The sequence below is a fragment of the Thermobia domestica genome, chromosome 7 (genome assembly GCF_964235325.1).
Source record: "Thermobia domestica chromosome 7, izTheDome1.hap1.1, whole genome shotgun sequence".
NCBI classification, from domain to species: Eukaryota; Metazoa; Arthropoda; class Insecta; order Zygentoma; family Lepismatidae; genus Thermobia; species Thermobia domestica.
Window position 1 is genome coordinate 23745772 of NC_137460.1, and position 23772 is coordinate 23769543.

Below are 23772 nucleotides of genomic sequence, written 5' to 3' on the forward strand. Positions count from 1 at the left end.
TACTTGAAATACAGTTTAAAAATAAATCACATAGAACAGTGAAAATTTTGCAACTCGACAGTGAGTACTTGCTTGGTCAATTTTCTTCGGACTCAGGAAACTTCAGAGTATCATATCGTACAAACTGTCTTACACTAATCTCACTCTGAAAGAAAGTTAATGCTGTAGAGGACTTAACTAGTATGGTTGCCTCCTGACAATTTAAAACCGGAAGGCCACCTTTTTGGTTGAAAACGAGGACAATTCCAACACCAAAGTAGCATTTATGTATGGCCTGAAGTATGCTCTCACACCGAAAGTCTCATTCAGAGACCCCGTCATATTATATAATATTGAACTTTACACTGAATGTGAAGGAAAATTGTATATGAAGCTGATCCTAATGTATGTGTCTTCTTAAAAAAGAACACATCTGTTGCTCTGTCTTGCTGCTTTTGCTGTTATCTTGTGAAATTTAGCAATAAGACCTATTTAGACAGTTGAGTTCATGCGTCAAGAAATAGTATATCGGTAACCATATTGGAGTTTAGCTCTTGTGTTATTTGTGAGACTTGTCTATCGTGTAATTAACCCTTTCAGACCTGATACTCATTACATTCCTGTCCTAAAATTTCAGCTAGAACCAGTGTCAATAACAATTCAGTTTGTGTATGTACTGTACATCAAGCAGTGTTATTTTCCACATATTGTTTTAGTTCTAATGTAAAGCTTTTGTTGAAAAAATATAATGGTGAATGTTGTATGATTTGAGCATATTAAAATGTCGAATGGTACTCGAATTCCGATGTACATACTTGGGCATATTAAATATCTGGAAATGTATGAGTCACATAAGCAATCTTATATCACAAAATATCATTAGAAGACATTCTTAGACTCAAAACCTAAAACATTTTTTTATTATCTAAAACAAGGATGGTGGATTTTGAGCTGAAGATCAATTTAATGATTAAATTTTGTCTTCTTTATATTATAAAATGTTTGATTTTCACGCATTTCTTTTTTCTTTTGTAGGAAACGTTTGTGACAACTGATGAATTCGGCCACGACCTAGAACATGTGGAAGTTCTTCAGAGAAAATTCGATGAATTTCAGAAGGATATGGCTTCTCAAGAATATCGCGTTACCGAAGTTAATGAATCTGCTGATAAACTGGTCACCGAGGGCCATCCAGAAAGAGACATTATTCTACGTAGAAAAGAGGTAATTGACATTAATATCTAAAATCGTCATGCCTATGCCGCTTCCAAATTGATCAATGTCCATGATATGCCCGTTCTGTATTGGACTAAGGACGGACATTTTGTATTTTTTTTTTTTTTTACTTCGGTAATTTCTAAATAATAGACTTAATTTAATTTTTTTCGGTAGTAAAGATTATTACGTTTTTGTACGTGTTCCTATTTCTTACGTATTTTATTATTGAAATTCCTTAGATGTGCGTATCTACTCCAAATTCTCTTACATTCTGAATACAGAGTACATACTTTATTTTGGAGTACTTATCATGGAACTTAACAGTGGATATCGAGGAATCTTATGTGGAAATGAAAGTACTGTTTATTAATTTTAGTTTTTGTTCAATTCATTTAGCAAAAGTTCAATAGATTTCTGCTAAAATTATTTCTTGCGTATTCTTAGTGTTTATTTACTTCTACAGGAATTGAATGAAGCTTGGCAGCGGTTGAAACAACTTGCTCTGATGCGACAGGAGAAATTATTTGGAGCTCATGAAATCCAGCGTTTCAACAGAGATGCTGATGAAACCGTAGCATGGATAACTGAGAAAGATGTCGTGTTATCTTCTGATGATTATGGTCGAGACTTAGCTAGCGTTCAAACTCTGCAGGTGTGTATATTATTATAAATGTATTACTTCCAAAGCAAGGTAGTTTTCGTTATTCAATGTATTTGAAATGTTTTCTTCATTACGATCAACAGCAGTTAGTATATAATAATGCATTTTCTAGTTGCTAAATGGTAAACATCTTCGTCTTGTCGGGCTCTTTGTTTTCGGTGGAAATGTATGTGGCTTGTGTTCCACATTCAATTGACAGTATTCCGTAGAGGCTCGGAGCTGAAAACGGATTTTTCCCCGTAAACATTCTACAGTGATTCAATGTATTCTTTATGTAGGTAGTTATTTTATTATAAATAAATTTCTTGCCTCTTATCTTTGAGTAAATGCATTGTAACCATTAAAAGAATTTTGATAGCACAAGATTTAGTTCAACTGTTCTTTCTTAGTGTTGAGATGAATCTAATAGGATATACTTGTATCCACAATAGACTCAGTATTTTTAAATCCGATTGAAATTGTTTAGACTCAGTGTCTTGCACAGATATTTTTCTAATTTTAATTGACGTAATAAATCAGTTTTATATACTTCCTTTTCACTTTAAACTACACTCTGTAAAGAAAAAATAGCGACACTTGCTTTAATATGGTTTTCTCAACATACTTTAATCAATATGAATTTTTACATGAATTCCTGATAATATTACAAGGCATATTCCTAATGAGTAGTTATTCTTAATACTTGCGCCAAAGTTTCAGGCTTTTGACATGAATTTAGTGAATTTATATGCATATATAAGTAGTTATGTGTGTTTTGAGCAAAATCGTTTGTAGGAAGAGTAATTCATAAAACTGAAAAAGATCAACAACAATAGCAGAAAACAAGAAATGGAATTTCTTTAGGGTAAGACATATTGTGTGCAAACATCGAGAAGTACGATACACCAAGTACGATATTTTGTGTGTGCACCATGGGCTTCCCGCATTGGTAACAAAACTATTGCAAAATGCAACCTCGATATCACGGAATAACACCCGGATTATCTGTTCCTTGAATTCCATTCTATTTGAGATAGTTATCTATTGAAATTTCTACTCATATTGATCCACAAATTTTCAACTGGATTCATGTCGGGTGAGTTTGTAGGCCACACGAGTCTCTAAATAGTCATATTCTTGAACCACATATTAACAATTTTGGCTCGGTGACATGAAGCATTATCGTCCTGGGAAAGGAAGTAGTCCATATTTTCTTCAGAAAAGTCATCTTTAGCTGTTGTAAGAACTTTACGTACCAGAATTTAAAGATATTTTCGTGCATCAAACGATCCTTCACATATATCCGTCGTTCTGACGTCTTTAACGGTGAACCATGTCCATATCATCACTCAGTAACTGAATATTTGAATCTCTTAAACAAAATCCTTGTCAAGTTCCTTGCTTGTTCGTATCCACAACTTCACACTACTATCGTTTCCCACTATTTAAACTTCTTTTCAATGAAGAAAACGACATGCTTTCAGTTGTCATAAGTCCAAGTTGCATATCGACTCACAAAACTCCATGTTGAAGTCCTCTGTGTTTTGTCAGTTTCGACTTTCTACGCGGTTTTTTCTTTGTAATATCCTCTTCATACAGTCAAGACAATACAGTTGTACAAGTAACTGCAGTTCCAAGATCATGTCAAACTACAAAAGCGATTTTTGGGGAAATCACTCATTAAATCTGCGGTGCTATTGATTTCATTTAGCAATCTGCTCTGGGTGATGCTTTCTTTTTTCTTTCACACTGTTGACGAAGGGACGGTTTGTTATGCTGTTTCCACTTGTGAATTACTCTTCCTGCCGTAGAATGATGGATTTTCAGAATTCCATCTATTCCTTTAGAGATTTGCCACAACTCACATTTCTTACCCATCTTATTTGTTTACAGTCCACATGTAGCAACAATATCACACACAAACAACACTGCACAACAAAAATTTTGCCACTTGACACACTGTCCAAACAATGAGAAAGCAAAGAACAATCATAAAATGCTATTTACCTCAGCCTACACATCACAAATGCAATGCAGAATTCTTACTACAATAATTTACGAGACGCACTCAGTGCCATCTATCGAAAATACTACTGATACACAAACAATTGACAAGCGATGTCCTACACCACAGGTGTCACAGATAACGCAAATGAACTATCCCACTCTTCATTTCCTTCTATTCCTCTTCTAACGGGCTGCAACTATGGTTTTCTGTGTAAGTTAGTTTGAGAATTGAGGTGTCGCTATTTTTTCTTTACAGAGTGTAGTAAATATATAGTAGTTTAAAAAAATGCCGTCTACGTCTCTTTCAAAGGTTCAATATCAAATGTTCAACAACTTAATATTTTGGCTTAGGGTGAATGAAACAGCGAAAGAAAATTCACATTCAAATTTTCTTGCTACTTGATTACTTCTTTTATATACGAGTGTAGAACTTTCCAATGACATACAGATAGGCAGGATTCTTTAAATAAGAGTTACTCTAATATATACAGGGTGGTCCAAAAGTAGGTATACAGTACCGTACTGCATTTTATATAATTTCTTATTGCTATCAATCAGGTAGACTTAGTATCTTTGTTATATGTTCTTAATGTGTTTACCATTGTTAGTTTCAATTTGCCAAATTGAAAGTAGCAACTCAGAGACAAGTAAATAAAATAATATATGCTTTTGCCAATTACAGTACATTTATATTTTGTTTACTTTGAAAATCTTATAATTTCTATTGTAGAGAAAACATGAGGGTGTGGAAAGAGATTTGGCTGCGTTGGAAGACAAAGTAACAAATCTTGGGCAAGAAGCGGCCAGGTTATGTGGAATCCATGCTGATCACGCTGATCAAATTCAAGCCAAACATGCCGAAATAGTTGCCAACTGGGAAGGACTTACAGCTAAAGCTAAGGTAAGAAATTGTGTAATTTTATATATTAAGGAGGGCGGAGTGGGTCTTATTTGAATTTTTGATTGAAGACTACGTACAACAAACAGGAATAGAACTGCAGGTGCTCTGAAATAGATTTATGGGAAGATGGCACACCAGCCTTTGTGAGGAACCTTGACTTAAGTATATGTATATTTGATTTTACTTTTAAAAAATCGTAATAATGCAGGAAAACAAAATAGTGACGAGCGGTTTCCTGCTTTTTGGATCAAAAGACTTATTATATTTCAGTCAAAAATTTTCTTGTAGGCCTTATATTTGGAGAATACATTTAGTGTAGCCAAACCTAAACTATCACTTAACTCACTATGATGTGCTTATTCCGTAGAAAATACGAAAATCCGATTTAGGGGCCGTTCAAAAATTTTTTGGACCCTAATCCAAAAATGCATCAAAAGATCCAATATATTTCAATCAAAAATTTTCTTGCAGGCCTTATATCTGGAGAACTATATATAGTGTAGCCAAACCCAAACTATCACTTAACTTAGTATGAGTGCTTATTCCGTAGAAAATACGAAAACCCGATTTAGGGGCCGTTCAGAAATTTTGTATCCCCTGATTCAAAAACTAATTATTGGCCAAGATCGCAATCTTTTGATGCATTTTTATGAATTATTCCTAAAATTCTTGTTCCTATTTCATTTAAGTGTGTGGTAGGTTTACAATGTGTATTGTGCATGGTAAAACACCTAACAGATTAAAACAATGGGAATGTGTAAAGCTGAAGAAAATACTACTCAATACAAAATTCGAGAGGCAAAAATGGAATAGATAATTTTAAAATAGCTATGTAATATTTAAGTGACAGTGTTATTAACAGATACTAATTTCCCATTTATTGCGTAGGAACGCAGACAAAAGCTGGACGAATCCTACTTCCTCCATAGATTTTTGGCTGATTTCCGAGATCTTATCTCGTGGATCAATGACATGAAAGCAATCATTTCAGCGGATGAACTCGCGAAGGATGTGGCTGGAGCAGAAGCTCTATTAGAAAGGCATCAGGAACATAAGGTGAGTTAAAATAATCTATTTATTGTTGTAAGTTAAGCTGGTATATCGTACCTCGGTCAGGAAATAATAAATGCTGAGACACACAGCTTAAATTGTCAAATAGCCTTAATTAAAATTATTTCAAAGTATTAGCCACTGTTTTTAGGTAGAGTTGAGTTGAGAACTTCTAGGATGCTGACAATTTAGATAACAAAAGCTTTAAATAAAAACTAAAAATATTACAGAATAGATAATTAACTTATAAATTGTATGAAGTAATTTTTAATAATGTAAATGTAAAAGTTCTTCCTTTTGAAGTGATAGGTAGAGCTAGGTTGAGTAAATTAGAGTTTAGAATTGATTTTTATTACTGGTTTATTATTTTTTTAAAAATAATATAACAACAGTATTTATAGAAATATTATAATGCAACTTGTGTTTAATGTGAGGTAGAAAAAGGTAGCTTAAGAATTTGCAGCTTTTAGAACAGGATTTTTACAGAACCCTGGACAAGCTAAGTAGAGTGATGTAGGAAACTAATGCTCCGCAGCAAGCAGTGAGGGGTTAAGAGTTACAGAGCTCCGCAGAATGCTAAGCAACTGGGTTGGCAAATAGCTTTGAGCAAGCTAGCCAAGTGAAAGGGAAGCCTAGAGTCCCGTAGCAGACTAGAGGTTATGAGGTTTGGTTCTTTTTAGAGCTCTAGGTAAGCTAGAGGACGGGAGACCAATCGTAGATTGGGGATTGTTTGTCGATTTTTTTTTATTATTATTATATAGGGGCTTCAAGCGTGATCGCGCTGTTGCTCTCGTGGTATTATGTGACTTGTAGGCGGTGCTGGTGCCCGTCGTTTGCTTCTTGTAGTAATCCAACGTGAGGTGTAGTACTTCAACATAAATACATGTGGTTTATGTTTACAAACAGGAGCACGTGTGATTGTTTATAAACACAAGAACGTGGTACATTACAATATATATTTTTAAAAAAATCATTTTACTGAGAAGAAATTTCTCTGTAAATTTACTTGATTAAACAATAATAATATCTTCTGTGTAACACAAGCTCCCTCGTCGCTAAGCGATGAGCGTACGTGCCTTTGGTGTGGGAGACCCAGGTTTGATTCCACAGGGAGTTCATGTGGTTTGGATCCCACATTAATCTGTAGGTCCACGTCTCATATAGCCTCGGTGCTGAAAGGGGCACTAAACCCAAAATCAGGTCAAATCAACATTATGTATAACATTAAGTAGTTACTCTAAAACTATATGATTTTAAGTAAGCATGAGTATGTGCAGGATTTCCAGTTCTCGTTTTCTTTTTTATACAGGGCCTTTCGTTGTTGAAACCGTCTAATTATTGCAGAAAATATAATAATGGTACTCTGAAGCATTTGACATGTAGAGCAAGAAAGAATTGTAAGGTAGTTTTCGTAGTAAAGTTACGTTATTCTCTTCTTGCCATTGTTATAAATATGTGACGGGTGTAGTTAAACGAATTCCTGATGTAGTAGTACTTATACTATGACCTGGCAATGTTTATACATTTTTGGACAAAAGTCTTAGGTCTTTATCTCTACATTTTTACTCTTATGTATGTTAATTTAATTATTTAGGAGAAACGTACTGACTTATTGCCATTTAAATGCCACCGAAGGAAGCTAGTAACGTTTACAAAAATGTTTTTAATTCCTTTTTACCATTTCAGGGAGAAATCGACGCACGTGAGGACAGTTTCCGTGCAACTGCAGAAGCTGGACAGTTACTGCTGGACAGGGAACATTATGCATCAGAGGAAGTAAAAGAAAAATTGGTAATCCTTGCTTCCGAGAAGACCTCGCTTCTTTCTCTCTGGGAAGAAAGACGCATTCTCTACGAGCAGTGCATGGATCTTCAGCTTTTCTATAGAGACACAGAGCAAGCAGACACCTCGATGGCTAAACAAGAGGTAAAAACCTTAGAAATTTCTTAATTCACCATTAAAAACATGAAAGGAAACCCCGTATCATGATCTAAATTACGAGTTTGAGGTCTGGTTGTGCAGTTTTGAGATCGAAGGCCACTCGAATAATCGATCCTTTGTCCTTCATGAATATATAAATGTATAACGGATGGTCTGAAAATGGCGTCCACAAACCATAGGGCACTATTGAACAAATCAAAATAAAGCCAGATATATATATATATATATATATTTGTTTAGTGGTGGACACAAAAACCGGTTCGGCTTTCACCTAATCCGGTTTCGGTTTTCTTCAAAACCGGTTCCGTTTTTTTTTCAGAATTTGTTCTATTTCTGATCCGAATAGTGTTTCGTTGTTCTTCGGAAACCGAATCCGTTTCCACAGAAATAGATTTGTGTTTTCCAAAGGTTTTCACCGAAACCGGTTTTGGAGAAAACCGAAATGTCGGTTTTTCCGATTTCTATAAAAACCGCTTTTGCCCATCCCTAATTTGTATACATTTCGAGTCCTCGTCTAGAGACCCGAATTGCACTATGTGGCAACGTTGCAGATAAAGAACCATAGAGAAGATCTGACAAACCATCAAAAAAGTTCCATCGATTCTTTCTAGATGGCAGTTAAATTCAAAAGACGTTGACACTAACATCACTTATTAGTGTAGCAATCGATGTAACTTTTTAGTGAATTTGTAGGGCAATGCTAATGGTTCCAAGTTAATCTACGACGTTGCCACATAATGAAATATAGTGAAATTTTAAGTTCCTACAGCGGCTAAAGGAGGTTATTCAATCATATAACATTTTCGCTTTATTTTGATCTGTTAAATAGTGCTCCGTGGTCCGGGTCCGTGGGCTCCATTTTTAGAACACCCGATATAATATATGGGTCGGGTCAAGACTTCACTTAGGAACTAATATGTGCCCTATCCAAATATCCATGTTTCAGAATCCTGCAGTACTTCGTAATAATTTTTATAGAGGCAATTGGAGAGTACTTCAAATTATATGACCGTAGCCAAACTCCCTCTATAAAAATTGCTTCATGATTACCTTAGGATTCTGAAACCTGTATTTTTGGATAGGGTACATATTAGTTCCTAAGTGAAGTCTTGACCCGAGTACGGTAGGTCCTATAGTTTTGGAGCTATGGACGTTTAAAGTTCATTTTTTCATGTTTTCGGAAGCCTGTAACTCCGAAAGGAAGCATTTGTGCACCTAGAATGGTGTATACTTTTTTGTCTTATCTTGGTGTCAGGAATCACCTCCCAAACGTTGTCGGTGTTGTTTTAAAACATCCTATATATATATATATATATATATATATATATATATATATATATATATATATATATATATATATATATATATATATATATATATATATATATAGCAAATAATGTAGGAAATAGTGACGATATGGACGAGTATCTTAAATACTTTGAAATTGACTGTGAAAACAGTTATTTAAATAAGAGGAGAATGAAAAATAAATCTTGGCTAATAATGGTAACAGGATTGTAACTGTAGTGTAATGACTATTTTAGGAAAATGATTTACTTCTTTAGTGTGTAAATATTTAGGAATATCTAACTGCATACTTGTTTATGCAGTTAGGTTTTTAAAAGCTAAATTGCTTTAATTACGTTATTACTGTTAGCAGTGGGATTCTCTAGATCAGGTGTAAGGGTGTAGAAGCAGTTCAGAAAGTTTCTGGTTTTTGGAACCCATTTTGACATAGTCGACTTCGATATATCATTTAATTATTTTTTGTGTTCGCTGGTTCTTCTGCACAATGATTAATGTTTCTTAATAACTAACTGTTTTTGCATTTTTTAACACTCTCGTCTATGTTCAAATTAGTATTTTGTACGTTCTTAAGTAACTAATAGTTATCATTTACTTTACGATGACCTTAATATTGTTTGCATTCGTTATAGGCTTTCTTGGCCAATGAAGATCTGGGAGATTCACTGGATTCCGTTGAAGCTTTAATTAAAAAGCACGAAGACTTCGAAAAGTCATTGGCAGCCCAGGAAGAGAAGATCAAGGCACTTGATGAATTTGCTACCAAACTGATTGAAGGACAACACTATGCAGCTGATGATGTGGCCCAGAGACGATCAATGGTAAAGTACTTCTGTTTAAGGTTACTGTGCCCACCCCCTTGTCCGAGCACTTCGCCTTTTCGCCACCAGATGCTCACTTTTTCATTTAGCAATCACTGCTGGCACCTCTACTGGGAAGAATTGAAAGATCGTACCGCTCAGTTTAAATGTGTCCATGATATCCACAATTGAAGTGGGCGGGGAGAGGAATCCAACAGTTTTTTTTTCCTTCGTGCACCTGCAGTCAGTCAGGGTCTAGTTTTACAAGCCGTATTGTTCAGCCGCAGGGCAAAATCTCAACCATTGACGAGTAACAGAAATCTTTTCTTTTTGCAGGTAGGAATAGAGTTTTTGTACGAAAAACGTGAATTAGCTTGCAGAGAACGTCATTCGCATCGCGTTGACAAATTTTCTTTCGTCCGTTTATCACATGAAGCTCTTTTCTTTTTTTTTCGATTATTACCAGAATATGAGAGAAAAAACTTAAATGGTTCTTTGTATACAGAAAACAAACAATACCAATATTTTCTTACATATCAGTATTATATGATTTTTTTTTCTGAAGTGTATGATGCTTGAAAAATGGACAGAATGAATTTTGATTTTTCTATTTGTCCCTATCCTTCTGAGTAGAGAGAATGCTGTGGCGCAACTAAAGGGCCTGCAGGGCCCGCAACATTGAGAGGCCCAGAACAGAAAGAGGCCCATTTCAGTTTCGAAGTTAAACTTTATAATGTTAGGATGTTAAAAATTATGTGATGTTCCAACTATATCTCATTTTTACCTGTGAAGACGGTAACACCTGAGCGATTATTTAGTAAATTAAATGCCAACAAAACTTATACTGACCAGCGAAAACATTATGACCACTCGCTACTTTTTGAACGAAATCATTGTGCAGAGATAAGAGCTACAAGGCATAACACAACCGCGCGCCAAACGTGACAAGAATCTCACTCGATTAGTCAGTGTGGTGCTTGTGCCTTGAATGGGGAAGGACGACGATATATCAGGGTGAGTAAATGGCTGGGAGCTTCATTTCGGAAACAGCGCGACTTGTCGAGTTTTCGCGATCTGCCGTGCTTATGTATTTCAAAGGTGGGAAAAGGACAGTGAAACCAGCATCGAACCAAACAACAAAAAGTGGGGCGACTACACCTCATTAAAAATGTCGGATGTCGTAGACTCTCGAGGTTGGTACAACAGAATAGACGAAAACTATAGCACAATAATATAATAATAATAATAATAATAATAATAATAATAATAATGTGCATTTTTTTGCATATAAGCAAGTTGTGACTCCCTAGATAGAACATAGAAAGTCAAAACTGTTCTCTGCAAATTTTACGTGACTCATGGATGTGGATAGAGGGGGTCCGTTTAACATTTTTGCGGGGAGGCCCATTCGTCCTTACTTACGCTATATACAAACTCCTGGCGCAACAGTCCCTTGTGATCTGAGTCTCCAGCGGGCTTATGTTAGTGGTCAGCACAACTACACCCAACGTAGCCGGCTGTCTAGATTGAAGTCCGCTATCTTTTAGTTTCCCAACTTCTCTCTCGATGTTTGGTCAACACAGCAATGTTTGAGTGCCACACCGGGAATTAAACCCTGGACGACGCACACCGTATCACTTTCGCTAATCTTTTGGTAAAATTCAGGTTAGGGTGGTACTGAATTATTTTTGGAATATGCCATTTCTCATAAGGTAAAATTCAAAAGTATTGTGACATAATTAAAAAGCTCATTATCAACCACGTATTCTTGCCTCTAATATCACTAAAAGTTTTCGAGATATGTGTCAAAAATGGTTGAAACACTTGAAGTTAGTTTAGTAACTTGAAGAAGATAGTGGACTTGTACATACATAATTGCTCCAATTTTTATTTTTATTCTTCTTTCTCGTAAAGAAATACAAAATCATAATTTCAACAATTTTGGTACATTTTTCACAATTTGAAGGGCGAACAGCCGGTTTCTTTCCTTACGTTTTGAACTTGGGATTTAATTCTTCTTGTCACTTATCGTGAATGTCATATAATGACATGGGTACCAAAGCTAGAATATATTATGCGGCAGAGGTAATGACAATTTCATCTCTAAGATCTTTTAAATTTGACATTTATTCAACGATAGCGATTTTATAATACGAATAAATTTTTCGCAATAAGGTGCATATAGTGGTCGTAAGAAATGACAAAAACTACCATTGACCTTTATAGTTTGACTGATGCTTTTTCAATCATGGTCTTCCCCTTAAATTTTGTAAAGGACAGTACCATTTTAATTATCTTGGCCTAATTTCCTAAAGCCTCTCTTTCGTACGCTAAAAGAAAGATTTCTATTCTTTTATGTATAAGAATTCAGGGAATGCAAATTTATTCAAAATTCGTTTACAATTAAAGTCGGCTAAACAGATATTCCTTCGATATTTCTGTATTTTGAAAACAAATTCACGATTTCAGTTCTTTGTCTTTACTTGTTTCCATGTTTTTTTTTTTTTTTTTTTTTTTTTTTTTTTTTTATCAATAGTGTATGATCAATTCCAAGAATTATTTTAGTTCCCCGGTAAATCCATTTATAACAAGTTCCAAATACTGCTACAATTTTAATGTGGTTTCAGGAGAATCTGCATATCTCATCCTTTTGTTACTCTCTATATATTCATCTACTACGTAAACAAACATCAGTGAAAGAAAGAGGCTGAGAGCTAACATGTGCTCCGTGAGGAACGTTGTCATACCTTGCACTGATATATCTAGAGAGTCTAGTGTTGCCACGAGACAAGACGAGATGTCTGGCTGTGTCGTCTCGTCTAGAAAAGATGTGCCCGTCTCGTCTCGTATCGAATGGTTCTGTCTCGTCTCGTGGCAACACCAGAAAGGCTGAGGCCCACAAAAAGAGCTGTTATACCAAGTGGTTAAAATTACAACTTTTAACCAAGTTTTGTTTGGTAGCACAACACACAATACGACTGCAATCTTCCAGCAACGACTGCTTAGATTCGACTGAACCAGTAATTACCTCGATAGGAACATTTGTCAATACCGTCAGTAACGTCGAAAGGCAAGATTTCCCCATTTATTCTGATATCCTTTTTTCAGAACCCCTGGCGCCACTTCAACAAATAAGGAGGCCTATGTAACTTTCCCATTTAAAAAATGGTTTAGCTTCGAATAACATCATAAAACAATAAAAAAGATAAATTTTGTTGTCAAATCAGCATCTTTTCAAAACTCAGTATCGAGAAAGGCTGACACGTTTCTGTCTTGGTTCGGAACGAGAAAGACCATGAAACAATAGTTATTTACTGATAAAATTGCCACTTCTACGTGTACTCCTATAACAGGATTTTTATACGTAGATATTTCCACCAGCCCCCGGAATAAAATCTTCTGAAACACTGATCTCAATGAACGCTTTACATTTGTATTTGAATCTGGAGCACTATCACAAAATAATTAAACTTGAATCGATTGAAAAATGGAAGTGAAAGCTGTTTGTAAGAATCATTTTTAAAAAATTATTTAGGTATTCTCTGTTCTTTGTAGGATTTGAAACATTGAATCATTTCGATCATTTGAAATAATAAAAGATGGTATACATTTCGAAGGCAAATAATTTATTCCGAGTTAATAAATTTTTAAGCAAATTCAGAAACTGTGTTTGTATTTTTCGAGACACGAGACGAGACATTTCACGAAACGTTTCGTATTGTATCGTGTCTCGCTTCAAAGAGTCCTGTCTCGTCTCGTTGCAACACTAAGAGAGTCTTACGCATTCTCTTTCCAAGAAAGTGAAACTTGAAAAGCACATTCAGTCAATTGTTATCATAGAATATACTATGGGCATAGCCACTGATGTGTAGAAGGTGACACAGGCGGAATTTGTTCTTATGGAGCCCTTGGCGAGTTGGAGCCGTGGGGCTCTATTGTTTGGATTGGAAACATTGGTTCAAAAATATTTTACATTTAGCATACATATATACACACACATACACACACACACACACACACACACACACACACACACGTACATGTGTGTTACATATACTTTAGTGTGGACCTGCGGACAAGGTATACTTCGCCCGCCCAAAACACCGCCTCTGGGGGGTGGGTTCGAAGCGCACTCCTGAAACACAGAATTATGCTAATCGTAATTTTCTGAGATAGACTACCCCCCGAGGAATAAGTAAATAAATAAATAAATAAATAAAATAGTTTTGTAATGTTTATCTTCCGTATACGAGTAATTGAAAATTTTAGTGTCTCAACAATGAGAGCCGTATACAGGTGATTCGCGTTCCTGGCGGAACTTCCCTAGTTCCGGCCCAAAATTTCACACTATACCCTCTTTCGGCTCTCTCCCCCACGGTAGTTTTAAGAATTTTTATCTATTATCTACTCCCTTGGAGTAACTGTTGCTCTGTATTTTCACTGGCTTGCAACCGTCAGAATGAATATCTTGGCTGCTTTCCCAGCTACCTATTCAGCATGCAATAGATACATGCAATAACAATCAAATCCCATACAAACTACTCTACCCATCAAATATTTTAACATGGAAAGTTCTTTTACGCAACGTATTTCGTTTGTTTAAAATGGAATAGACCTAAATACTTTTTTTTTTAATGTTCTTCTGGAAATTCGATAGCGAGACCGCTCACATCAAAAAATGCTCTGACAATCTAGTAGAGATACAACATGCCATATATACACATTACTGTGATTACATTGCTATTTATTCAATGATTATTTTGCTTAGAGCTTTCTTACTCTCCAGGGTACTCTTCAAGGGTATATAATTACTCTTCACTTATGTCGCGAAAAAATACTCAGCTTTCAAATTTATTTCGACAACTTCTCATTCCGTAATACATGTTTATTCTCTGCATTTGTACGTACAGCCAACAAACTTACATAGAATCTCACCAGAGTTCAAATGTGAGGTGTCTGCTGGGAAGCACAGGTCAGTTGTATGGGAGGGACTTTTAGAGTGCAATTCTAGGAACACTGTGGGCTTTTAGAGTGTAATTCTAGGAACGCTGTAGGGGGCCATCCCGCTCCACCTGACAAAAAAAAAAAAAAAAAAAAATCTGGAGGCACACAACTAGTTCACACTGGTTATAAAACAGGCGCAACAAAGTTCTGAATGAAATATGTTTATTTTTTTTATTTTATTTTTTTACTATTCCATTTTCCGAACAATAACATTTACCGATGACCTGTTAGCCCCTCCACCACAGCCACCATGGAAACAAATTCAATCGGAATTTGTCCAGCTCGTTTGATCACGAATAATTATCGTTTGATCCCAACGCATACTGCTGTATTACACACAATTTGGCTAGGGCTTGTTAGCCCTTGATAATCGACATGTATCATTCCATAGATATTTCAATCGTAAATAGGTAAGCAAAGTTTGCTTAGTTTCTGGTAGCAAGTACGGAAAATAGTTTACTGTTTATTTAAAAATGGAGGCCTCCAACAATGAAACTAAGAACAATATGTGAAATCAACACGTACTATTTCCTACATATTTCAATCTTAAATGGGTGTGCAAAGTTTGGTTAGTCTGTGGTAGAAAGTATGGCAGATAAAGTTGATCGTTTATTTCACAATGTAGAAATCCAAGGATTGTGTATTTAACAATGGTGGTCTTCAACAATGAAACTAACAACAATATGAGAAATCGACACATATATTTCCCTAGATATTTCAATCTTAAATGAGTGTGTAAGGTTTGGTCAGTTTCTGGTAGAAAGTATGGCACATATAGTTGATTGTTCATTTAACAAAACTGGTCTCTAACAATGAAATTAACAACAATAAGTGAAATCGACACGTACTGTTCCATAGATGTCTCAATTGCAAATGAGTGCGCCAAATTTGGTTAGTTGTGGTAGAAAGAGTGTAAGATAAAGTTGATTGTTTAGGTAACAATTTAGAAATTCAACGATTGTTTATTTAACAATGGTGGCCTTCAACAATGAAAGAACAACAATATGTGAAATCGACACATACCATTCCATAGATATTTCAATCGTTCATGAGTGTGCAAAGTTTGCTTAGTTTGTGGTAGAAAGTATGGCAGATAAAGTTGATCGTTTATTTAACAATGGAGAAATCCAACGAATGTTTATTTAACAATGGTGAACTTTACAATGAAACTAACAACAATATGAGAAATCGACACATATGTTTCCCTAGATATTTCAATCTTAAATGTCTGTGCAAGGTTTGGCCAATTTCTGGTAGAAAGTATGGCACATATAGTTGATTGTTCATTTAACAAAGCTGGCCTCTAACAATGAAAGTAACAACAATAAGTGAAATCGACACGTACCATTCCATAGATATCTCAATTGTAAATGAGTGTGCCAAGTTTGGTTAGTTTGTGGTTGAAAGTATGGCAGATAAAGTTGATAGTATATTTAATAATGGAGAAATCCATAGATTGTTTTAAAATGGTGGCCTCGAACAGCGAAAGTAACAACATGTGAAATCGATTGGTACCATTCAGTAGATATCTCTGTCATAATCCGATGGGTGTGCCAAGTTTGATCAGTTTGTGTTAGAAAGTGTGTTAGATAAAGTTGACTGTTTAAACAATGTAGGCCTTCAGTAATGAAACTAACAAGAATATGTGGAATCGACACGTACCATTCTTTAGATATCTCAATCTTAAATGGATGTATAAAGTTTGGTCAGTTTGTGGTAGAAAGTACGGCAGAAAAAGTTGATTCTTTACTTAAAATGGTGTCCTCTAACAATGAAACTAACAACAATATGTGAAATCGACCCATACCATTCCATAGATATCTCAATCGTAAATGATTGTGCAAGTTTGGTTAGTTTGTGGTAGAAAGTGTGGCAGAAAAACTTGATTGTTTATTTAACAATGGTGGCATCTAACAATGAAAGAACAATATGTGAAATCGACACGTACCATTCCCTAAATATTTCAATCTTAAATGCGTGTGCAAAGTTTGGTCAGTTTCTGGTAGAACGTGTGGCAGACAAAGATGATTGTTTTTTTTTTTTTTTAAATGGTGGCCTCTAAAAATGAAAGTAACAACAATAAGTGAAATCGCCACGTACCGTTCCATCGACATCTCAATCGTAAATGATTGTGCAAGTTTGGTCAGTTTGTGGTAGAAAATATGGCAGATAAAGTTGATTGTTGTTTAATAATGAAGAAATCCAACGATTATGTATTTAACAATGGTGTCTTACAACAATGAAACTAACAACAATATGTGAAATCGACACATAGCATTCTGTAGATATTTCAACTTTAAATGGGTGCGCAAAGTTTGGTCAGTTTCTGGTAGAACGTATGGCCATTAATGTTGATTGTTTGTTTAACAATGGTGGCCTCTAACAATGAAACAAACAACAATATGTGAAATCGACCCATACGATTTCATAGATATCTTAATCTTAAATGATTCTGCAAATTTTGGTTAGTTTGTGGTAGAAAGTGTGGCAGAAAAACTTGATTGTTTATTTAACAATGGTGGCATCTAACAATGAAAGAACAAAAAATGTGAAATCGACACATACCATTCCCTAGATACTTCAATCTTAAATGCGTGTGCAAAGTTTGGTCAGTTTCTGGTAGAAAGTGTGGCAGATAAAGTTGATTGTTTTTTTTAAACAATGGTGGCCTTTAAGAATGAAACTAACAACAATAAGTGAAATCGGCACGTACCGTTCCATCGACATCTCAATCGTAAATGATTATGCAAGTTTGGTCAGTTTGTGGTAGAAAGTGTGGCAGATAAAGTTGATTGTTTATTTAATAATGGAGAAATCCAACGATTGTATAACAATGGTGGCCCCGAAGAATGAAGCTAACAACAATATGAGAAATTGATTGGTACCATTCAGTATATATCTCTGTGGTAATCCGATGGGTGCGCCAAGTTTGGTCAGTTTGTGTTAGAAAGTATGGCAGATGAAGATGATCGTTTATTTAACAATATAGAAATCCAACGCTTGTGCATTTAACAATGATGGTCTTGAACAATGAAACTAACAACAATATGAGAAATCGACACATATCTTTCCCTAGATATTTCAATCTTAAATGAGTGTGCAAGGTTTTGTCGGTTTCTGGTAGAAAGTATGGCAGATAAAGTTGATTCTTTATTTAACAATGATGTCCTCTAACAATGAAACTAACAACAATAAGTGAAATCGACACGTACCGTTCCATAGATGTCTCAATTGTAAATGAGTATGCCAAGTTTGGTTAGTTTGTAGTATAAAGTGTGGCAGATAAAGTTAATTGTTTATTTAACAATGGTGGTCTTTAACAATGAAACTAACAACAATAAGTGAAATCGACACGTACCATTCCATAGATGTCTCAATTGTAAATGAGTATGCCAAGTTTGGTTAGTTTGTAGTATAAAGTGTGGCAGATAAAGTTAATTGTTTATTTAACAATGGTGGTCTTCAACAATGAAACTAACAACAATAAGTGAAATCGACACGTACCGTTCCATAGATGTCTCAATTGTAAATGAGTATGCCAAGTTTGGTTAGTTTGTAGTATAAAGTGTGGCAGATAAAATTAATTGTTTATTTAACAATGGTGGTCTTCAACAATGAAACTAACAACAATAAGTGAAATCGACACGTACCATTCCATAGATATCTCAATTGTAAATGAGTGTGCCAAGTTTGGTTAGTTTGTGGTTGAAAGTATGGCAGATAATGTTGATAGTATATTTAATAATGGAGAGATCCATAGATTGTTTTAAAATGGTGGCCTTGAACAGCGAAAGTAACAACATGTGAAATCGATTGGTACCATTCAGTAGATATCTCTGTCATAATCCGATGGGTGTGCCAAGTTTGATCAGTTTGTGTTAGAAAGTGTGTTAGATAAAGTTGACTGTTTAAACAATGTAGGCCTTCAGTAATGAAACTAACAAGAATATGTGGAATCGACACGTACCAGTCTTTAGATATCTCAATCTTAAATGGATGTATAAAGTTTGGTCAGTTTGTGGTAGAAAGTACGGCAGAAAAAGTTGATTCTTTACTTAAAATGGTGTCCTCTAACAATGAAACTAACAACAATATGTGAAATCGACCCATACCATTCCATAGATATCTCAATCGTAAATGATTGTGCAAGTTTGGTTAGTTTGTGGTAGAAAGTGTGGCAGAAAAACTTGATTGTTTATTTAACAATGGTGGCATCTAACAATGAAAGAACAATATGTGAAATCGACACGTACCATTCCCTAAATATTTCAATCTTAAATGCGTGTGCAAAGTTTGGTCAGTTTCTGGTAGAACGTGTGGCAGACAAAGTTGATTGTTTTTTTTTTTTTTTTTTTTTTTTTTTTTTTTTTTTAATGGTGGCCTCTAAAAATGAAAGTAACAACAATAAGTGAAATCGCCACGTACCGTTCCATCGACATCTCAATCGTAAATGATTGTGCAAGTTTGGTCAGTTTGTGGTAGAAAATATGGCAGATAAAGTTGATTGTTGTTTAATAATGAAGAAATCCAACGATTATGTATTTAACAATGGTGTCTTACAACAATGAAACTAACAACAATATGTGAAATCGACACATAGCATTCTGTAGATATTTCAACTTTAAATGGGTGCGCAAAGTTTGGTCAGTTTCTGGTAGAACGTATGGCCATTAATATTGATTGTTTGTTTAACAATGGTGGCCTCTAACAATGAAACAAACAACAATATGTGAAATCGACCCATACCATTCCATAGATATCTTAATCTTAAATGATTCTGCAAATTTTGGTTAGTTTGTGGTAGAAAGTGTGGCAGAAAAACTTGATTGTTTATTTAACAATGGTGGCATCTAGCAATGAAAGAACAAAAAAATGTGAAATCGACACATACCATTCCCTAGATACTTCAATCTTAAATGCGTGTGCAAAGTTTGGTCAGTTTCTGGTAGAAAGTGTGGCAGATAAAGTTGATTGTTTTTTTTAAACAATGGTTTCCTTTAAGAATGAAACTAACAATAAGTGAAATCGGCACGTACCGTTCCATCGACATCTCAATCGTAAATGATTATGCAAGTTTGGTCAGTTTGTGGTAGAAAGTGTGGCAGATAAAGTTGATTGTTTATTTAATAATGGAGAAATCCAACGATTGTATAACAATGGTGGCCCCGAAGAATGAAGCTAACAACAATATGAGAAATTGATTGGTACCATTCAGTATATATCTCTGTGGTAATCCGATGGGTGCGCCAAGTTTGGTCAGTTTGTGTTAGAAAGTATGGCAGATGAAGATGATCGTTTATTTAACAATGTAGAAATCCAACGCTTGTGCATTTAACAATGATGGTCTTGAACAATGAAACTAACAACAATATGAGAAATCGACACATATCTTTCCCTAGATATTTCAATCTTAAATGAGTGTGCAAGGTTTTGTCGGTTTCTGGTAGAAAGTGTGGCAGATAAAGTTGATTCTTTATTTAACAATGATGTCCTCTAACAATGAAACTAACAACAATAAGTGAAATCGACACGTACCGTTCCATAGATGTCTCAATTGTAAATGAGTATGCCAAGTTTGGTTAGTTTGTAGTATAAAGTGTGGCAGATAAAGTTAATTGTTTATTTAACAATGGTGGTCTTCAACAATGAAACTAACAACAATAAGTGAAATCGACACATACCATTCCATAGATGTCTCAATTGTAAATGAGTATGCCAAGTTTGGTTAATTTGTAGTATAAAGTGTGGCAGATAGTTAATTGTTTATTTAACAATGGTGGTCTTCAACAATGAAACTAACAACAATAAGTGAAATCGACACGTACCGTTCCATAGATGTCTCAATTGTAAATGAGTATGCCAAGTTTGGTTAGTTTGTAGTATAAAGTGTGGCAGATAAAATTAATTGTTTATTTAACAATGGTGGTCTTCAACAATGAAACTAACAACAATAAGTGAAATCGACACGTACCGTTCCATAGATGTCTCAATTGTAAATGAGTATGCCAAGTTTGGTTAGTTTGTAGTATAAAGTGTGGCAGATAAAGTTAATTGTTTATTTAAAAATGGTGGTCTTCAACAATGAAACTAACAACAATAAGTGAAATCGACACGTACCGTTCCATAGATGTCTCAATTGTAAATGAGTATGCCAAGTTTGGTTAGTTTGTAGTATAAAGTGTGGCAGATAAAGTTAATTGTTTATTTAACAATGGTGGTCTTCAACAATGAAACTAACAACAATAAGTGAAATCGACACGTACCGTTCCATAGTTGTCTCAATTGTAAATGAGTATGCCAAGTTTGGTTAGTTTGTAGTATAAAGTGTGGCAGATAAAGTTAATTGTTTATTTAACAATGGTGGTCTTCAACAATGAAACTAACAACAATAAGTGAAATCGACACGTACCGTTCCATAGATGTCTCAATTGTAAATGAGTATGCCAAGTTTGGTTAGTTTGTAATATAAAGTGTGGCAGATAAAGTTAATTGTTTATTTAACAATGTAGGCCTTCAACAATGAAACTAACAACAATAAGTGAAATCGACACGTACCATTCCATAGATGTCTCAATTGTAAATAAGTATGCTAAGTTTGGTCAGTTTGTTTTAGAAAGTGTGGCACATAAAGTTGATTGTTTATTTAACAATGGTGGTCTTCAACAATGAAATTAACAACAATATGTAAAATCGACACATACCATTCCCTAGATATTTCAATCTTAAATGGGTGTGTAAAGTTTGGTCACTTTCTGGTAGAAAGTACGGCAGATAAAGCTGATTGTTTACTTAACAATGGTGGCGTCTAACAATGAAACTAATAACAATAAGTGAAATCGACACGTACCATTCCCTAGATTTTGTAACGTCCACTAACCAGATTATATCCGTTTTTGCTTAATTTTTGCATTGTTCATTTTATTTTTGATTGTTTTAATTTTATTAGTTGCATATGTTAACATTGGTGATGGTGGCGCCATCTACCGTTTTAGAAACAAACTATTTGGACGTAATGAATAACCTTAAGGAATTTCTTGTATCATTGCTGTTCCGGAATTTTTATAATTATTTCACCACTGTTATAAACTCTTTAGCATTAGTAGCAGGTTACATGCCGCAAAATGAAGTTCCCTACTAACTTAGTCTTAAGTAGGAATTACTTGCTTTAAAACTTCATTAGTGGCGGCCGTAGAGCTGGTGATACTATTCATTCAAAATAATAGGAACTATTTATTAAAAGGTATGAAACAACCATTAGCATGTTAAATAAGGTTAATTAACTTCATTCAGTGTGTCCCAATTATTCCTATCCGCAGGACGCGGTGGCTCAGTGCTAGAGCGCTCACCTCTGGTACATGGAATCCTTGGTTCGATCCCAGCTTGCGTCAACTGAACTTTGTGGCGGACAAACACTGTGTGCGTATGGATTTTCTCGGGATTCTTCCACTTCCTTTCTTCCACCATTTCCTTCATTTCTCATCAAGTCTCCTTTAGCCTAGCCGGTATAACCGTGGGACGTGTAAAACTTCAAGATTTCATTTCATTTTTTTTTTTCCCTGTCTACTGGGCTTATTCGCTTACGTTTGCATTTACTATGCTGTAGGGTTGTCGGATTTTTTCAGAGAAAAAAGGGACGATTCTACTATTTTTAGGGGGAGAAAAGGAAGATACGTAATAATCAGAATTTACAACAAATATAAATGGTTTCACATAGTAAGACAGTATAATTTTAATTGAATACTAAGACAATTTCATCAAAAATAATTGTAACATAATATAAAATACAAGAAAGTATATTATAATTCCCGGTGAGAAGTCGTGTGATTCGGATATACTTTAAGTTGTAGGTCCTCGTGTCCTATAGCCTCAGTGCTCAAAAGGGACGCTGCACTTGAATCCAACCAACAAAGCATATCACACAACTCTTTGTTATCGTTTAATTGTATTTTAATGAAGAATGTGTCTCTTAACAGTCCCATTTTATTTAATACATTAAAAAAATCCTTATAGGACATACCGAAATTCGCAAGCATTTAATATTTTGCATATATTAAATCACAGTAGCTTCTGTTCTTGACGTCAGGATATCACGATCTATCGAAACTGCGATATGATTGAGAGGGCGTTGACAAACGAAGGCTAAGATGCTAAAACTAATTTATTCTCAATCATAAGGTTGGAATGGCAGCTAGATAGGAGATAAAACGCAACGCATTTCCTATCCGAATACTAAGTTGTCATTGGATTGCGTTGTTAACAGTGTAAAAGGAATCTATTCCTTTAAGTTAGTGCTATTGTTTATTATTATTACTATTAAAAGAACATTTTATTCAGAACCATAAAAAGTATCCAGGACTATAATTTCTTTTTTATTTGTTAAAAAAACTGAAGAATTTTTTACGGGAAAAATAAGAACGTAGGCTATAACGCAAAACGTGCCAGAAAAACTAGAGCATACAGGAAAATTAGATTTGACAGCTGTACCGTACTATGACATGTCACAAAGTACTTCAAAAACAACCGAAGAGTTAAGATTGTTATGTCATTTCAGAAGAACGAAATGTTTCCGAAGTTCCGGAAATTGTGTTCTAAATTTTTAGTTTAATTTACTTTCGTGTAGGCTACATTGCAGCTTTTCTGTATGCGCTAGGATAAGTCCCCTTAACGAGCTAATAGTTCTTGAGGGTGACTGAAAGTATCAAATTTGTTTCTTGTTGAACAGCTACTGAAATTTGGGGGTCTCCCAAATAATTGTGCATAATATCGTGAACGTATCACTTATGTTAGCACTAACTGCGCGAATATTATTAGTCGGTCTTAACTGCAAAGGCTCTCTACACCAGCAGTGTTAACTTCGTTTGTAGCTGCAACAACTGACCTTTGAAAATGCTCTGCGAGTTTTTGATCGATCAACTGAACGATAAATT

The 23772-nt window shown here is 34.9% G+C and overlaps 1 protein-coding gene across 4 annotated transcripts in view; it reads left to right on the top strand.

Moving 5' to 3' along the window:
* alpha-Spec (alpha spectrin) overlaps window positions 1-23772 on the top strand; it is a 164881-nt gene that overhangs the window by 60516 nt on the left and 80593 nt on the right. For all 4 annotated transcript variants that reach the window (XM_081764258.1, XM_081764260.1, XM_081764261.1 and 1 more), the window contains 6 exons: window positions 1015-1203; window positions 1661-1849; window positions 4575-4745; window positions 5634-5801; window positions 7482-7721; window positions 9674-9862. In XM_081764258.1, the coding sequence (XP_081620384.1) occupies window positions 1015-1203; window positions 1661-1849; window positions 4575-4745; window positions 5634-5801; window positions 7482-7721; window positions 9674-9862 (1146 nt within the window). The remainder of the gene's footprint in view (window positions 1-1014; window positions 1204-1660; window positions 1850-4574; window positions 4746-5633; window positions 5802-7481; window positions 7722-9673; window positions 9863-23772) is intronic.